The sequence below is a fragment of the Pezoporus occidentalis genome, unplaced genomic scaffold, assembly GCF_034315485.1.
Source record: "Pezoporus occidentalis ecotype Australia unplaced genomic scaffold, CSIRO_AGI_Poc_V1 ctg18, whole genome shotgun sequence".
In the NCBI taxonomy this organism is placed as follows: domain Eukaryota; kingdom Metazoa; phylum Chordata; class Aves; order Psittaciformes; family Psittacidae; genus Pezoporus; species Pezoporus occidentalis.
The window spans coordinates 1,766,867-1,782,771 of NW_026913640.1; the positions used below are offsets into that span (position 1 = coordinate 1,766,867).

Here is a 15,905-nt window from a genome sequence, read left to right on the forward strand (position 1 = left end):
ACTCTGGCATCATCTGTGTGTTTTTTGGCACTGAGCAGGTGCCCTTCTAATGATTATATTCACACCAGGTTTTCCAAATGTGGGGCTGCAGTCCTAACAGGTCACACTTGTCCATTCAAGTAATTTCTTTGGTCGTTTGGATTTAATTCTCAGCTGCCCACAGCTTCCTGTTCACAATGCTGCTAGTTATTGTATTGCAGAAAATTAGTGTTGGGCTACATTTTGAGCAGGAGGAAAGCCACTGCCTTTTTCATCCCCATCTCTTCCTATCCTCTGCAGGTACACCTTGCACCTCCTGAGGGTCAGAGCACAGGTTTGCCTTGCCATTACACAGATCCTCATGTTTCCCCCTCACCCCAGTATGTGAAACTACAGGACAAAATCTGGCTGAGGAAGTCCTCACCAAGTGCAGGCAATTTCTGTCCCTGCTGGCACTGATCACTTAAGTAAAAAACATTTTGCACATAAAGGACAGTTTAGGAGCTATTCAGTTGCTAGCTGTGGGTGTCATATGCAGACCTTTTAAAAGAAAGCACTGTTTTGTACTGGTATCCAGTATGAACAAGCTACAGATTCAGTGAAGGATGTGAAGGAGTTATGTGATATTTATGATACAGCAGCAAAAGCTGCCCTCTGGAGGAACAAGTCATTAGGCAAATGATACACAACAGGCTCCAAGAATACCTCCACACATTCAGCAGTGAGAGTCATTATTGCAGTTGCTTTACTAAGTTAACCAGAGATTCAAAAACTGAAATACAGACTTTATACACAATGAGTTAGGAGTATGAATAAACAAAAGCAACATTCAAGAAATGGATTTTATAAACATCAAGAAATACTGTAAAAGACTTGAAAATTAAAAACCAAACAAATACCAACAACTTTAAATTGTCCTAATATTTATAATTTAAGCAGTGTTTTTTCGTATACTTTTGCAATAGGGATTTCATCCAGAAGTCCTTATCTAATTAAAAAAGGAAAAAGAAAAGTAGTGACCATGTTACTGATACAAAACCAGCTAAGGGGGTCAAAACTACAGCAGAAAAATGACACATTCAGTTAGAACCGTATTACAATTTGGAAGGAATACTTGTAATGAACACCATATATGTGTGAGAAAAAGACAGCATCACTATTGCAGGCATAAAACAATGAACAAATGTCATTATCCATTGTCCAGAATGAAAAAGAACATTAGTAAAAGGGGAAATGCACACTAGAAAAGGAAAGAAAAAAACCCTATGGAAACTTTGAAAGCCATCTCCTCATAATAGTCTTCTAAGGCAAATGTTGCATGCACTACCTTCCCAAGAAACTGGGCAAAGCTCTTCCATTCACTGTATGTTTCCTTCCATTTAGTTTCATGAAGAAAGGTTTGAGAGAGCAGAGTGCTGGGAAGAAATACTACAAACCTCTAAATTAGTGAAAGAGCTTCCAGCATCACTATTATATTCTGGGTAGGAGGAACTGGAAGAAATTATGTTTTTCAACCTCTGAAGTGCAATGATCAATAGCAAAAGGAGAAAAGCTAACAGACTAAGGAATATTGAAACATAGACATAGACATTGGATAAACGGCCAGGTGATGAATCCACTGAAGTTGAAAGGGATGTGGGATATAGCTCCAGAAAAGTCCCATTTTCCATGTTTCCTACAAATCCAGATGAAGGGTCGGGTTCTGACATTTTGGGGTTTGTGTTTCAAAAATCACAACAGATCTTGGATTCAAAGGTAGTTTTAGCAGCATAACAGAGGGTTTATTTTAGGCAACCATTTGTCCATCACTACAAAGAGATAACAGGTCAGCCAGTGATCAGATTTATCCTTTACTGCTCCAGTCCAGGACAATGTGAGATTGTATCCTTCAGAACTGCAAGGGAGAGAAAAAATAAAATAAAATAAAAAAAACAAGATTAATTTACTAGCAGATAATGTGATTTAATGTGTATCTGATACAGTCTAGTTCTTAAGTTACAAGTTACTCCTTAGCATTAAGCTGCGATTCTTAAAGCATTAGGTAACAAATATCTTTATATCTCTATTTTCCAAAATGCAGGGATTAGGAGAAGTCCTACCCATCAATTAATTCAAATTCCCCACCACAAGTTGTTTAACTGAGCAATGGCACAATAAAAATGTACTTTATATGGGACAGACATATTGGAATCCAAATCTATCTTGTGGAAAAAACCTCGTCAAGGAACGAAAACTCCCTTTGGCACTGAACAGCTGCCCTTCTAATGATTATATTCATACCAGGCTTCTCAACCTAGATGAGCAAGGCTGATCAACACCATGATGAATGACAAATCCATTAGCCACTTACTCCATACTGTCTTGCCAGAGGTACTCAGAATGAGAAAATCTGCCAGACCTGCTTTCTTGCCATATATTTATAAAATGGATCAAATGGTTTTAAAGATCAAAATACATCTTGCTGTAATGGTGCTGTGGGGATCTCAATAGCAGGCATGTTTCAACGAAGTGTTGCAGCTGCTGAGACCTATATCCCAAGGGAATGGACAGCCCTGGCAGCTCAACATATGCAAGGGGACTACCTAAGGGCAGCAAATGGGGAAGAGATCCCATCTGTGAAAAAGTTTTGCCTCCAGCCACTTTGTGTTGGGATCTGGAAGCTCAGGTGCTGGCAAAGGTCAAAGTGGCACAGGACAAGCAGATCATGGTATACTAACCTGCTTTGTGTTTTGTTTAAAAATGTAGTCAGTCCCCAGGTGCAGCCTGGAAGTGTAAGAGAAGGCTTGATGATGGGGAACTGCTTGTAAAAAGCTGACATGCTGAAGCTGAATTACATGGTGCCACCCCTTGCCTTTGTTTTGATAGAAAACAGATAATGCAGGGTGCAAGTGGATAAGAAATGAAGCTCATTTTCTGCATATAATCATGCACATTCAATCTTTCAATCCATCCATCCATGGCCAACCTCTAACTGCAGATACTCAGGCACCACAAGGAAAGGCAGTGAGCTTTCCTCCTAAAAGGAAGACAATATCCATTCCCAGTGTGGTCCCTCTCATCCTGACCTTGCTTTCAGCCTCATCCTGTGGTCCCAGTTCAATACAATTGTCTCTAACTCACCGTTAGAAGCTTTGAGGAAAATCCTACTGATTTTTATGTTGATAGAGAAAGCAAATAATGTCAGCATCAGTCAGAGACAAAATCAGGCCCTTGGAAGTAATGATGCAACAGTCTGGGGTCTCTCCTTGTTTGTCACACAACTGCTCAAATATCTCTCTGTGTTTCCATGAGTTTCTCAGCACTGTTCCTGGCAATGGTCTGCTTACAATTTTCCCTTTAAACACACTACCTCTGCTAACTCAGTAAAGTACTTCTTTCTTCAAGAAGCTGACATCTTTTGACATATGATGTAACTATAAAAACCCCAACCTGAACTCAAGATGCTTAAGAAGGATAAGGTACTTTTCTGCTGGTACTGTTTCTCCTCTGTGAACACAAAAGTCTTGAAGACACCCTGAGAAAAAAGCTAAGAAGTTTGCTTTGCAGCCACTGAAGTTGCATAGCTATCCACTGTACTTTTGCACTGTAATTTACATTTAGGATGTTATGCTATATGCCACAAAAAGCCCAAAGTGCCTGAGGAAACAAGGACTACAATAAGTGGTAGGTAGAACCTGATTCTACATTTTTAAACCCTACTTTTACTTTCTATACCTCAGAACTACATCTAACAGGCTGTTACAGACCACCAGATCAGGGTGAGGAAGTTGACGAGGCCTTCTACAGGCAGCTGAGAGCAGCCTCACAGTCACAGGCCATGGTCGTCGTGGGGGATTTTAACTTCCCTGATGTTTGCTGGAGGGACCACTCGGCAACCCAGCCGCAGGCCAGGAGGTTCCTCCAGTGTGTGGATGATAACTTCCTCCTGCAAATGGTGGATGAGCCGACCAGGAGAGGAGCGCTGCTGGATCTCATCCTCACTAACAAGGAGGGTCTGGTTGAAGCAGTAAGGGTTGAGGGCTGCCTTGGTTGCAGCGACCACGAGATGGTGGAGTTCAGGATCTTGTGTGGTAGGACCAGTAGAATAGCAAGTAGAATTGCAACCCTGGACTTTGGCAGGGCAAACTTTGGCCTTTTCAAGCAATTGCTAGGGGAAATCCCATGGGCAAGGCTGCTTGAAGGTAAAGGGGCCCAAGATAGTTGGTTGGCATTCAAGGATTGCTTTTTCCAAGCTCAAGATCAGAGCATCCCGACACATAGGAAGTCAAGGAAGAGGGCCAGGAGACCTGCGTGGCTAAATAGGGAATTGCTGGGTATGCTCAAGTGGAAGAGAAGAGTTTACAGGTCATGGAAGGAGGGGCTGGCCACTTGGGAGGAATATAAGTCTGCTGCTAGAGGATGTAGGAAGGCAGCTAGGATGACTAAGGGCTCCTTAGAATTAAATCTGGCAAGAGGGGTCAAGGACAGCAGAAAGAGCTTTTTCAAATACATGGCAGACAAAACTAACACCAGAGGCAATGCAGGCCCACTGATGAACGGGATGGGTGCCCTGGTGACAGAAGATACAGAGATGGCAGAGTTACTGAATGCCTTCTTTGTCTCTGTCTACTCTGCTGCAGGCAGTCCTGAAGAGCCCTGTACCTCTGAGACCTCAGATGAAGTCAGGTCAATGGAGCGGTTTGCCTTACTCGATGAGGAATGGGTTAGAGGCCAGTTGAGCAATCTGGACATCCATAAATCCATGGGTCCAGATGGGATGCACCCACGGGTGCTGAGGGAACTGGCGGAAGTCATTGCTAGACCACTCTCCATCATCTTTACCAAGTCTTGGGAAACGGGAGAGGTGCCTGAGGACTGGAGGAAGGCAAATGTCACTCCAGTCTTCAAAAAGGGCAAGAAGGAGGACCCGGGTAACTACAGACCGGTCAGCCTCACCTCCATCCCTGGGAAAGTGATGGAACACCTTGTCCTTGGTGCCATCTTAAGGCACATCAAGGATAAGAGGGTTATGAGGGGCAGTCAACATGGCTTCACCAGGGGGAAATCATGTTTGACCAATCTCTTAGACTTTTATGAGGAAATAACACGGTGGATGGATGATGGCAGAGCGGTGGATGTGGTCTACCTTGACTTCAGCAAAGCATATGACACAGTCTCCCACAGCATCCTCACAGCTAAATTGAGGAAGTGTGGTCTGGATGACCAGGTAGTGAGGTGGACTGCGAACTGGCTGAAGGAGAGAAGCCAGAGAGTTGTAGTCTATGGGGCGGAGTCTAGTTGGAGGCCTGTAACTAGTGGAGTGCCTCAAGGGTCAGTACTGGGACCAGTATTATTTAATATATTCATCAACGATTTAGATGAGGGAATTGAGTGTACTATCAGCAAGTTTGCTGATGACACTAAGCTGGGAGGAGTGGCTGACACGCCAGAAGGCTGTGCTGCCATCCAGCGAGACCTGGACAGGCTGGAGAGTTGGGCAGGGAATAACGGGATGAAATATAACAAGGGGAAGTGTAGAGTCCTGCATCTGGGCAGGAACAACCCCAGGTTCCAGTATAGGTTGGGGAACGACCTGTTAGAGAGCAGTGTAGGGGAGAGGGACCTGGGGGTCCTAGTGGACGACAGGATGACCATGAGCCAACACTGTGCCCTTGTGGCCAAGAAGGCCAATGTCAGCCTGGGGTGTATTAGAAGGAGGTGGTTAGTAGGTCGAGAGAGGTCCTCCTTCCCCTCTACTCTGCCCTGATGAGACCGCATCTGGAATATTGTGTCCAGTTCTGGGCCCCTCAGTTCAAGAAGGACAGGGAGCTGCTGGAGAGAGTCCAGCGCAGGGCAACTAAGATGATTAAGGGAGTGGAGCATCTCCCTTATGAGGAAAGACTGAGGGAGCTGGGTCTCTATAGTTTGGAGGAGACTGAGGGGTGACCTTATTAGTGTATATAAATATATAAGGGGGAGTGTCACGAGGATGGAGCCAGGCTCTACTCAGTGGCAAACAATGATAGGACAAGGGGTAATGGGTACAAACTGGAACACAAGAGGTTCCACTTAAACTTGAGAAGAAACTTCTTCTCAGTGAGGGTGACGGAACACTGGAACAGGCTGCCCAGGGAGGTTGTGGAGTCTCCTTCCCTGGAGACATTCAAAACCCGCCTGGACACATTCCTGTGTAACATTATCTAGGCGTTCCTGCTCCAGCAGGGGGATTGGACTAGACGATCTTCTGAGGTCCCTTCCAATCTCTAGCATACTGTGATACTGTGAACTACATCTATACTACTACATAAAACAGGTCAAGGCTATTTTCTGATCTTGAGGACAACCTGTGCTGCATCAAGATGACTAAACTCCCTTTTATCCCTGTGGACAGGCTGGCCAAATCACAGCTGCCTTTGGGAATGAATAACGGCCAGTTGTAACCCCACATATGTCCAGGCATTGCTTGGAGGATGCTTGCTGGCCAAAACCATGCCAGGAGGTGTGCTTGCTAATTCAACAGGAGAGATGAAGACAGACAGGCTTATGCCTTGGCCTGGATTAATTTACTAGCACATACCCATCTGTAATGTTTTCATGCATAAAAGGTTACATTCCAGATGTTGTTTCTATCTTTCATTAATTGCATTGATTGTTTTACTGTGGAGCTTACACACCACCACCCCAATAGCTTACAAGATACGCAGGAGTACAAAATTGCATCTACAAACACCAGATAAAAAAATTCTTACTCTTGTGGTAACTCATACTGATGCAGAAAATATACTAAACCAAAACCATCTTATAGCCCTAATAGTATTTAGCCCCACAAGAAACAGTATTTATTGTACTTTGTGAAGTAAGTCACAACAGACTGAACAAAGAGATCCTTATGAGATTATATTCCTTTTGAACTGTCTTTAATTCAGGGACCCAAAATTAACTAATGGAACAATACATGTTCATTTCACGTTCTGGAAGTAGTTAAGTGCATTATAGCTAATTTATCCTTTCTAAAAGATAAGCTTTGATATAGAAGATGCTTATCCTTGATTACTCATCATAATGAAAAGCAGAACCATTATTAATTGAATTGCTCTATAATAACTTAAGGAATTAATTCACATAAATTCTTTAACATGGCAGAAGTTAAAAGCCTTTAAATTCTTCACAAATTTGAAATCTGCTAAGTTCTTCTTTTCCCATTAACAGTTTTGGCCCTGGTACAAGGAAGAACTTTGGCATGGGTCTTTCTTTGAAGTCAGTGGGAAATTTATGGTCTTGAATAGAACTAATCAGAACCTCACAGTTAAGCAGAGATGTGTTTTGCTAGACGAGAGCCTTTATAGGTCTTACAATGTCAACAGGGCTATTTTTAACCAAGTATTTTGTATTGAGAATAGAGACACTAAAACTCGGATTCCAAATGACTATGGTCCAGATCCTAGTTGCCTCACTCACAGTGTGTACTGACATGAGGTGTAAATGAATCTCACCACAAAATGTAGCTTCAGCTAAAGTGGCTCTTAGGGTAATATTTTCAGGAAGATGAAAAAAAAAAATCTGTGATGTTTTAATCACACATCTAAAAATACAGACCTAAAGTGTAAGGTCCTACTCATTTTAAAAGGTTTTTACCAACCATCTGTACCCTGTTGGAGTAAACAGCAAAATCATACAGAGTGTGAACATATCTGGTCCTGACATCTGAGTAGTATTCATAGGGAAGGTACAAAACACATACAGAAAGAAAATGGATCTGATCATGATGATGTTCCCTGGTGCTGTTCCAACACTTCAATCCTGATGGAGAGCAGCCAGGATAGCTCAGCCAGTGATGTGGGGTACGGGTGCAAATGCTGGACCAAAACTCCACTACAAAGTCCTAGGGCTGCATCAACCTCTGCCATGCTGCAAATCAGACCTCTCAGCTTCTAGGAGTGGGATCCACAAGTAGTTTTGTTCAGTGGACCATTGCTATTCTTTGGCTCAGGTTCCTGCTTCTGCTGGGAGAAAGTAAGTAGCATGTATCATTTATCTCTCTTATCCTAATCCTCCCAAAGGAATATCCCCCAATAAAGCCAGATGTCAGCCTCACCTTCTGTTCTGGCAATTGGTTTTGTGCATTTCTGAAAACTAAACAGAACAACATCATAACATCTAGCCCAAACCTGGTCCCAAAAAATGACTGGGGATTTTGTCACTGACTTCGAAGTATGATGGCAAAACAAAGTGGCTTACTACAATAAACCCGTTGTCTTTCTAGGAGCCATAAACTGATCAAGGAATTCAACTGAGGAGCCAAAGCTTTCAAATTCTGTAGTAGTCTGTACCTTTCACTCATCTGTTGTTGGAAAGCTGAACTGGTTTAAGGCGAAGACTGAATTTAAAGTGATGTTGCGAAATGACTGGAGGTGGAGAGGAAGTCTGATGGGAGAAGGCTTCCCAAATAGCCAATCCTGCAAACTCTTGGGACAGGAGAACTGGGACCTGTCTGCTGGGGGACTCAGATTTTGTGGGGTAGCTGGATCTGCATTAGAGAGCTGTATCTCAGAGACACCTCTGCAATCAAAAGACAGGGATGCACAACTTGAGACTTCCTGAGTTATCAAGTCAAGTCCAACCCCACTGCTGAAAGTCCCAGGTCACGATCTGCCTTTCTGACACTGGATGAGTTTTCTTGCTGCTGTTATTCCACTACTCAGCCTTGCTGCTCTGATGGGCAAACTGCTTAGAAAGATTCACACACTTCAGTAAAACAACTCACTGTACCAAGGCGGCACAGACTCCACCACCACACTCTGCTGGGTTTAGATGTGCAAGAGTGCAAAACCTTGTTCTGCTTCTTTAGTCCCCAAATATGACAGCTGGCACACAAGGAGAGGGCCTGCTACACACATGGTGTCATTTGTACATCCTCACTTTTCTACCAGAAGCACTACTGTATTTTCTTCCAGCTGTGCATTTTTCTTCCATTCATGTCCTCAGTATAAATCAGTTTTTCACAGGTGAGGACAACCACCCTTATTCCAAGGGTAGGGCTACCTAGAAGATACTGTAGGCAGCTTCAATTGGAGTTTTCCATTTTCTCTTTTATCATACGTAAGAAGGAGACAGGCAAATTGGCATTCACCAAAGCAGGGCAAACTGGTAAGGGATTAAGTGAGCCATCACTACGTAAGAGGTAAATCCCAGGTAATGAGTAGTATCAGTCTGGGTAGCCATGCCAAAGCTATCCACTGTCTGAAACTTTGATGGCACCTGTTATAAAACCTATTTTTTTCAGAAAATGGAAATGTGCTCAGGAGCAGAGACCTCATCAATTAGCATATGCCCTAGGTGCCAAATTATATGTAGTATATGTAATTCAGTGTTGAGCATTGCTGAGACACTAGTCATCTCCCAGTTCAGTCCAAGGTGAATGATAAATGAGACTTGAGCACTCTCCAGAATGGCATGTAGTAAACAGGGAGCTTTTTCATAGTCCCAATGTCATAAAACCTTTACCATCCAGTTGCCTGTATTGTATTTCTCTGCATATGTTGATGCAACAATTCTATTTCTCCAGGCTCAGTGAACTTAATATAACATACTCACAACCACTGAAGCCCTTGAGAAACAGGAAGCACAGGCAAATCTGGTTCATTTTCTTGAAAATTTATCAGCCAAAGAGAAGCACTTTGCTTTCTTGGTTCTTCCTGGCTTTTGTGACTACAAGCTGAGAAATACCTTGGCTGTTTCAGAGGTTTCAAAATGTTCAGGCAGAGACAAATTGGCACCAAAGAAAAGCAGCATTTTTATGCTACACAAACTAATATTTTTGTCATAGTCTCCCATCAACTCTTTCTTTACAAGGAAGAGGTATTCTAAAAAGCCCTTATTGTAAACAACTCCTTACAGAGGAGAGCTTAACTTGCCTTTACCATACATACAATAGTGAGGTCCTTCATCCCATCAGACATCAATATGCTGTTAACTGACTCCGCTTTTCTTCCCCAATAACGTAAAACCCTTTTGTCTATTTCAGCTCAATGTATACAGAAAGGCAGAGGATGAGTGCGGCAGAAGGATTAAATTTCCATCATCTTCAAAACAGAGGTTTTTGTTAAAATAACCCCCTTTTCTTCTGCAGGGCAGAGAGTTGCTCACTGACCCATTGCAGGACAGCTGAAGAAACTCGCCCATGTCAGATGTCCGTAGATCCTGGCAGAAGGAGCCTCTGGCCATGAGGCTTCATCATCTTGCACACACTGTCCTCCCATGGAGGCAGTTCCCATGCTTGCACGTGTCCCAAGCAACATGGAGATGAGGATGAAAGAAGCATACCCACAAGAATGAAACAATGTGACCTCAATGAAAGACTTGGGACTGTCCCTCTGATGGGGAGGATATCATGGTTAGCAGATCCAAATGGAACTAAAATTACTGGTCATTAATCTAGCTAGGAAATGGCTAGGATAGGGAGATGAGTTGCAAGATGGTAGTCTGGGGTCTGTCCTAAAACAGAGGCAGACAGCTCTTTGATTTGAGTAGGAGAAGGGAGGCAGAGGACATCCATTAAAGCTGACACCGATTGTTAAAGAACTCACAAGTGTGTTCTCTGCTCCCTTTTGCCCTTTTGAAAAGTTAAAGCCAGGAGTGAGCAGATAATGATATCATCCCTTATGACCTGAAAGCAAAACAACCTCTCTTCATTCAGCACCAGGGCAGGACGAGCAGCAGGAGGATTATGCAGGTTCCCAGGCAGTACAGTGATGCCAGTTCCAGGATGAAACCTTATCCCTAAAAGTGTGTCACTCCCCAAATTCTGTTATCAGTGATTACTTCCAAAAGCTGGCAACAAATGTTCACTAGGTCTATTAAAAGATTAAAATATCTCACAACCCTTGTTAATGCAATATATGTACAATGGCCAGTGAGCTTCTGGTTTAATTCTTTCATATTCCTCCTCACAACCTTCATTTTCCATGTTTATTTCCTGTAACATATAGGACTATATCACCACATAATGTTCTTCCAGGTAATATGTAACACAAAGCATTTAATGCCAATAAAAATACATTTGCATGCTCATACTAAAGGACTGAATGAGTGTTATATATAGGGAATTCTTCAGCCTTGAAGAACAATTTGCTCTAGACTGGAAAAATGTAGCAATTTAACATCATGCAACTAAATTAGACAGTAAATCTAGGCAGAAAAAAAGTGAGCAACATTTTTTTCCATTGAAAACACAGGTAGCAAAGGCAAAGAATGTTCATTCGGAGTTTAGCAAGAATATGATCCTTAATTCTTATTCTTGTATGTATGCTTTTAGCAATCAAAAGGCACAAGTAATTAGGATGCTTCTTTTTCCTGTTACAGATGGACCCTCCAGGAGCAGAGAATCCCTTCACCACTCTGCCTGGGAAACAGAACCAGTCACCAACTGACTCAATAAAATAGCACACTCAAGGAAAAGGAAAAATTATTTCCAGCCACAAGCAAAGTCCTCCTTTAATGTATGGTCTAATTTCATTTTTTTTAATTATCATTTTATGTGATTTAAATTTATGACTGTCAAAATCTAAGAAGACAAGTGCCCAGATGGCTTGGTTGCAGGTGAAAATCAAGTCATATTTTATTTAGGGTTTTGTGTGGGGTTGCAAAAAGGAAATTCTCAAAGCCATAAGGATACTTAGATTAATTCAGATAGGCTCAAATGCTTTTATCATTTACATTTCCCATGAATCTGAAGATTATACAGTTATTTATATCAGTGTAAAGCAAACCCATCATAACCTGGGATCAGATCCAGAGCCCGTCAGTTGAACCTCTTTAAAAGTAAGATAAAAGCAAGCAAGGAGAATGAATAAAATACTTACAAGCAGGAATATATGGGGATGAAAGCCAAGTGTCCAACGCACAGGATGTGATTAGTTATCACGCCCAAATCTAAAAGGACTGCATACTGAGAAAAGCCCCTATAAAAAAGCACATCAAAGTTGAAAAATTTAGTAATAACGACATTGAGAAATAAAACAGGGAGGAAAAGTGCTGAATTTTGACTACTCTCTATGCCAAAAGTTTCAGAAAAAAACAAAATGACTGGAATCCTGGCTTCTGTTTTATTTCTGCTAGACACATCCTTCTTCTGTCCAGTTACAGCACTGCACATATAACATCAAAACCGTGATCCTGATCTCTGCTCTACAGCCATGCTCTGGTACAACACCTGCCTCCTCTTCTTTTGCAGAGTGCTCCAGGACCAAGACAGCCTGTTGTCCCTGACACCTCTTTAAGCACCATAGCACTGTATCTGCAGTCCAATCCATTTCACCTTATCCCCTAAAGACTCCTACTGGGAATCAGTCTTTCTGGATTACACACTACTATTTATTTATTCTCTTTATTTCAAACAATCTGCAGTTCAAGTTCACTTACCTGAAATCCCCAAACTGAATACTGTATACACACAAGGATAGCTAGCAGAATTTTGTGTGCTACATTCATTCAATATCTAAAATAAAATGTGGCCCCTGAACTGTTTTTAATAAAACAAATTAAATTGTTTGTATATGAAGAAACAATCCCAGATGATGCAGATTAAAGCAAAAGTAGGGCCACTTTCAGAAAGATCCTCCCCTCTGGGAAAGAAAAGAAGCTTGCACAATCATTACACATCTCAGAGCTCTACCCTTTCAGCACATTTGGTTTGAAGTGCACTAGAGAAGCAGACCTCTGGGGATGAAAGTTAATGCATTGTTGTATTGCTTTCATCCCTTCACTGAATCACTTATGGTTTAAGCCTGTCCAAGTTCAATAAAGAAAATTATCTAATGCAGCTGTTAAGTCAGCATTGTTGAAATCCAAATGTTATAACATTGAGTATACTACTGTTCCACTCAAAGGGAGTTAGACAGCTTCCTGATCACTCCCCCATGCAGAAGGAGAGGTGGGGGGGCTGCAGGTGAACCCAAAGTCAGATTACCCAGGGATGGACGCAGCACGTCCTCTGGATGCGAGGGCATGCACCCTGTCACCCTGCCCAGAAGCACACAGGCTGAGGCAGGCAGTGATACTGGGATGGAGAGGGGAATGCAACAGGCCCCAGGTACCTTTTCTCTGGCAGATCTGTCTCATGTAACAAACAGCTCAATCCTATGTCCCTCAGTTTTGTCTGCTTGTAGCAGAGACCCTTTCCCTTCTCTTTATTTCTTTCAGAACAGCTCTCTGGGAGAAAGAGGCACGGATCTCTGCAACAGGGACTGTATCTTCAAACAAGGCAAACAGAAAATATTTTGCTTCTTTTTCCAGCTCTCTTTTGTCTCTGCAGAATCTTCTTTATTCCTTTCCCTCCTAACACACAGAGCACTGCTCTTGCCCACTTAGCCCTTCATTCAATACAACAGCCCAATCCCCAGCAAGTCGAAGGGAACAGAGCCCACCAAATCTTGAGCTGATTAAACACGCTGGTGATGCAGTGCAAAACACAATACATCCTCAGGACTCTTTAAATGCATGTATTCATATTCAAATGGCAAGCACACACAGTGAGATGGTGAGGTCTGAACTTTTAATTACCTTTGAAGAACACAGAAATATTTGGACTAGAACATCAAGAAGATTAGCTACAGAAGACCCCTTGGCACACATATTTCTATCCCCCAGTCCTTCATCCCTCTTGCACCAGTCTAACGCTCTTCACAGCTATTTTCATGGTCTCAGCTGCAGCGCTAGCCCACAGCTGAGGCTTGTGCTGACTACATTCTGGCACAGCAGGATTTGGCCTCAACACTGTATTCACTCTCATCGCCAATAAGATATATGGGGAGCAGGGACTTTTCTGTTCCTACTTTTGTCTCAGGATATGAATGGGGAAAAGAGTCTCACTGATTTACACATTTAGGACCTCAGATGGAGTAATGGGACACTCCTGGTCGTGCCTTTCATGGGAGTGTGAGCCTGCATCTCAGTCACTGAGGAAACTGGTCTCCTTCCTGTGCTAGTTTGCTAAAAATATTTATTTCACACTTTTGTTGAAAATTTCCTGTGAAAAAATACAGGTTGCTGAAAAAAACCCACCCTAAAACTCAAAAGCCCACTCTCTGTTGTCCATAATGACAGGTCATATTTGATTTCTTTCTGTCCAGTCCCAGAATTATTCCTTTTATTCCCACTCCGAATAACTTTTGTTCCTGCTGGCCACTCTCAGCCAAATTCAACCCCAGGCAGACACCTCAATGACAGTTGTGCTCCTAAAGTTTAATGACAGCAGATGATCAGGAAGAGGGGACACAAAGTTTCACACACCATTTGGTTCCCCCTAATAGCTTTGGATCTCAGTAATTGACTTCTACAGCCAAAACAGCTGCTAAGATGTCACTGTCAAAGTAACAGACCACAGATGCCCAGCAGGAAAGGAGGTCCAGGGCAAGGCTAGCCAGGGAAGAGGGAGAAACCACTGAGTATCAGGATTCCTTCATTTCTGTGTTTTGTGGAACAATGTCTCATTTGATTTCTTGCAACCCCAGATTTTAAAGTTTTGTTTGAATAGGAAATTTAGTGTAGGGTGGAACGGCTGTTTAACTACAGATTTCCTTTTTGCACAGGGCAAAAAGAAAGGAAGGTAAAGAGAAAAATTCAGTTAAAGCCCATTTTCCTCAGTAGAATAAGTACATGAAAATAGTTCAGCCACTTCTGTCTTGCCATGTCTTTTCATGGTTAAGTCACCATAGTCCTGCTACCCATCCTTGCCAAGGCTGAGAGGGGCTGCCTGGAGCATGCCACTGACACTGATAAGGCTCTGAGAAGATGCCTCCCAGCACACACACGGGGGGGGGGTGGGGGGGGTGGTGGTGATGCAATTAATCTCAGAACAAACAACAGTTAATTAAGCTTTGTTAGCTTGTGCCTGACTCTTAGCATGGGCTCCCAGTAACCACCTTTTGTATTCAATCAAGCAGACCAGCACTGGGCTCCACACTTGGGGTCAAATGAACACTGCAGTGGAGGGCTGTGTGCTGTGTCTGCCCTTTCTGAAGCTGCACGGACTTCTCATAGGGCAGTACTCCAGCTTCTCCACATCCTTTTCTCAGAGCAAAATCTACCAGATAAAATATCAAGCCCCAGGGCAAGCAGTCCTTGTTATCAGAGCTTGCTTTCCTTCTCCATCACACCCACAAGTGAAGCTAACAATTTGCAGGGTTCAGACCCTCAGGTTCAGCATCCCTTCAGGTAAAGGGGAAAAACCATCAGAAATATCAGTCAGAGACCCCTTCACCTATCAGGAATACAGTTCTAGGACAAAATGTAGCTAAATCTGGAAGTGAATAGATTTAAGGTCGCTATTGTCCCCTTCAGTGCTATGGCACAGTGTCCTTCCCAATGCCAGATGAGGTGGCTGTACACAAGAGCATAGCTGAGAGTCTTTGTCGCTCAGAATGTCCAACAGCACATCCACCCCATTTCGGGAGCCCTCCCTGCAGATATCAGCAAGGGGCTCTGCTGAACAGTAAGTGGCCCTTAACTTTGCTAGTCAGTAGGGTTATTAGTCCTTAACTAATGAAAGTTGTGACCCAGTAAGTAGAACCCAGAGTAATAAGAAAACACTTTCCTATAATAAAATTTAGCTGAAACACTGGCTTCAATGTATTTTATAGAAATAAAGTATACGGTCCATATCAAACCCAAAAACGTCAAGCAGATTTCATGTTAACCTCCTCAGAAATCCTGACACAACATAAAGCCAGGACGGAATTTTGTGCACTTGGTTCTGTTAATGCATCATCATGTTTCAGAAACCAAAAAAGCAGATGCAGTACTAGCTGTGTACCATGAACTTAAATGTCAAAGGAATTTTACGCAAAGATGTGCTATCACAGTAACTCCACTTGCTGTAACTCTGCTTCCCAACTCAGGTGCCTCAGCCTGCTTTACCAAGACAGACATAGGAAAACCTTCAATTCTCT

General features: G+C 42.7%; 1 protein-coding gene across 1 annotated transcript; it reads right to left on the bottom strand.

The window, feature by feature from the left end:
* Window positions 1–701: 701 nt before the first annotated feature.
* On the bottom strand, window positions 702–14,681 carry SERTM1 (serine rich and transmembrane domain containing 1). The gene is made up of 2 exons (XM_062614991.1): window positions 11,820–14,681; window positions 702–1,873 (listed from the first exon to the last, which is right to left on the bottom strand). Exon 2 carries the CDS (start codon window positions 1,686–1,688, stop codon window positions 1,365–1,367), a length of 324 nt encoding a protein of 107 aa, XP_062470975.1. The 5' UTR covers window positions 1,689–1,873; window positions 11,820–14,681; the 3' UTR covers window positions 702–1,364.
* Between the last annotated feature and the right edge of the window lie 1,224 nt (window positions 14,682–15,905).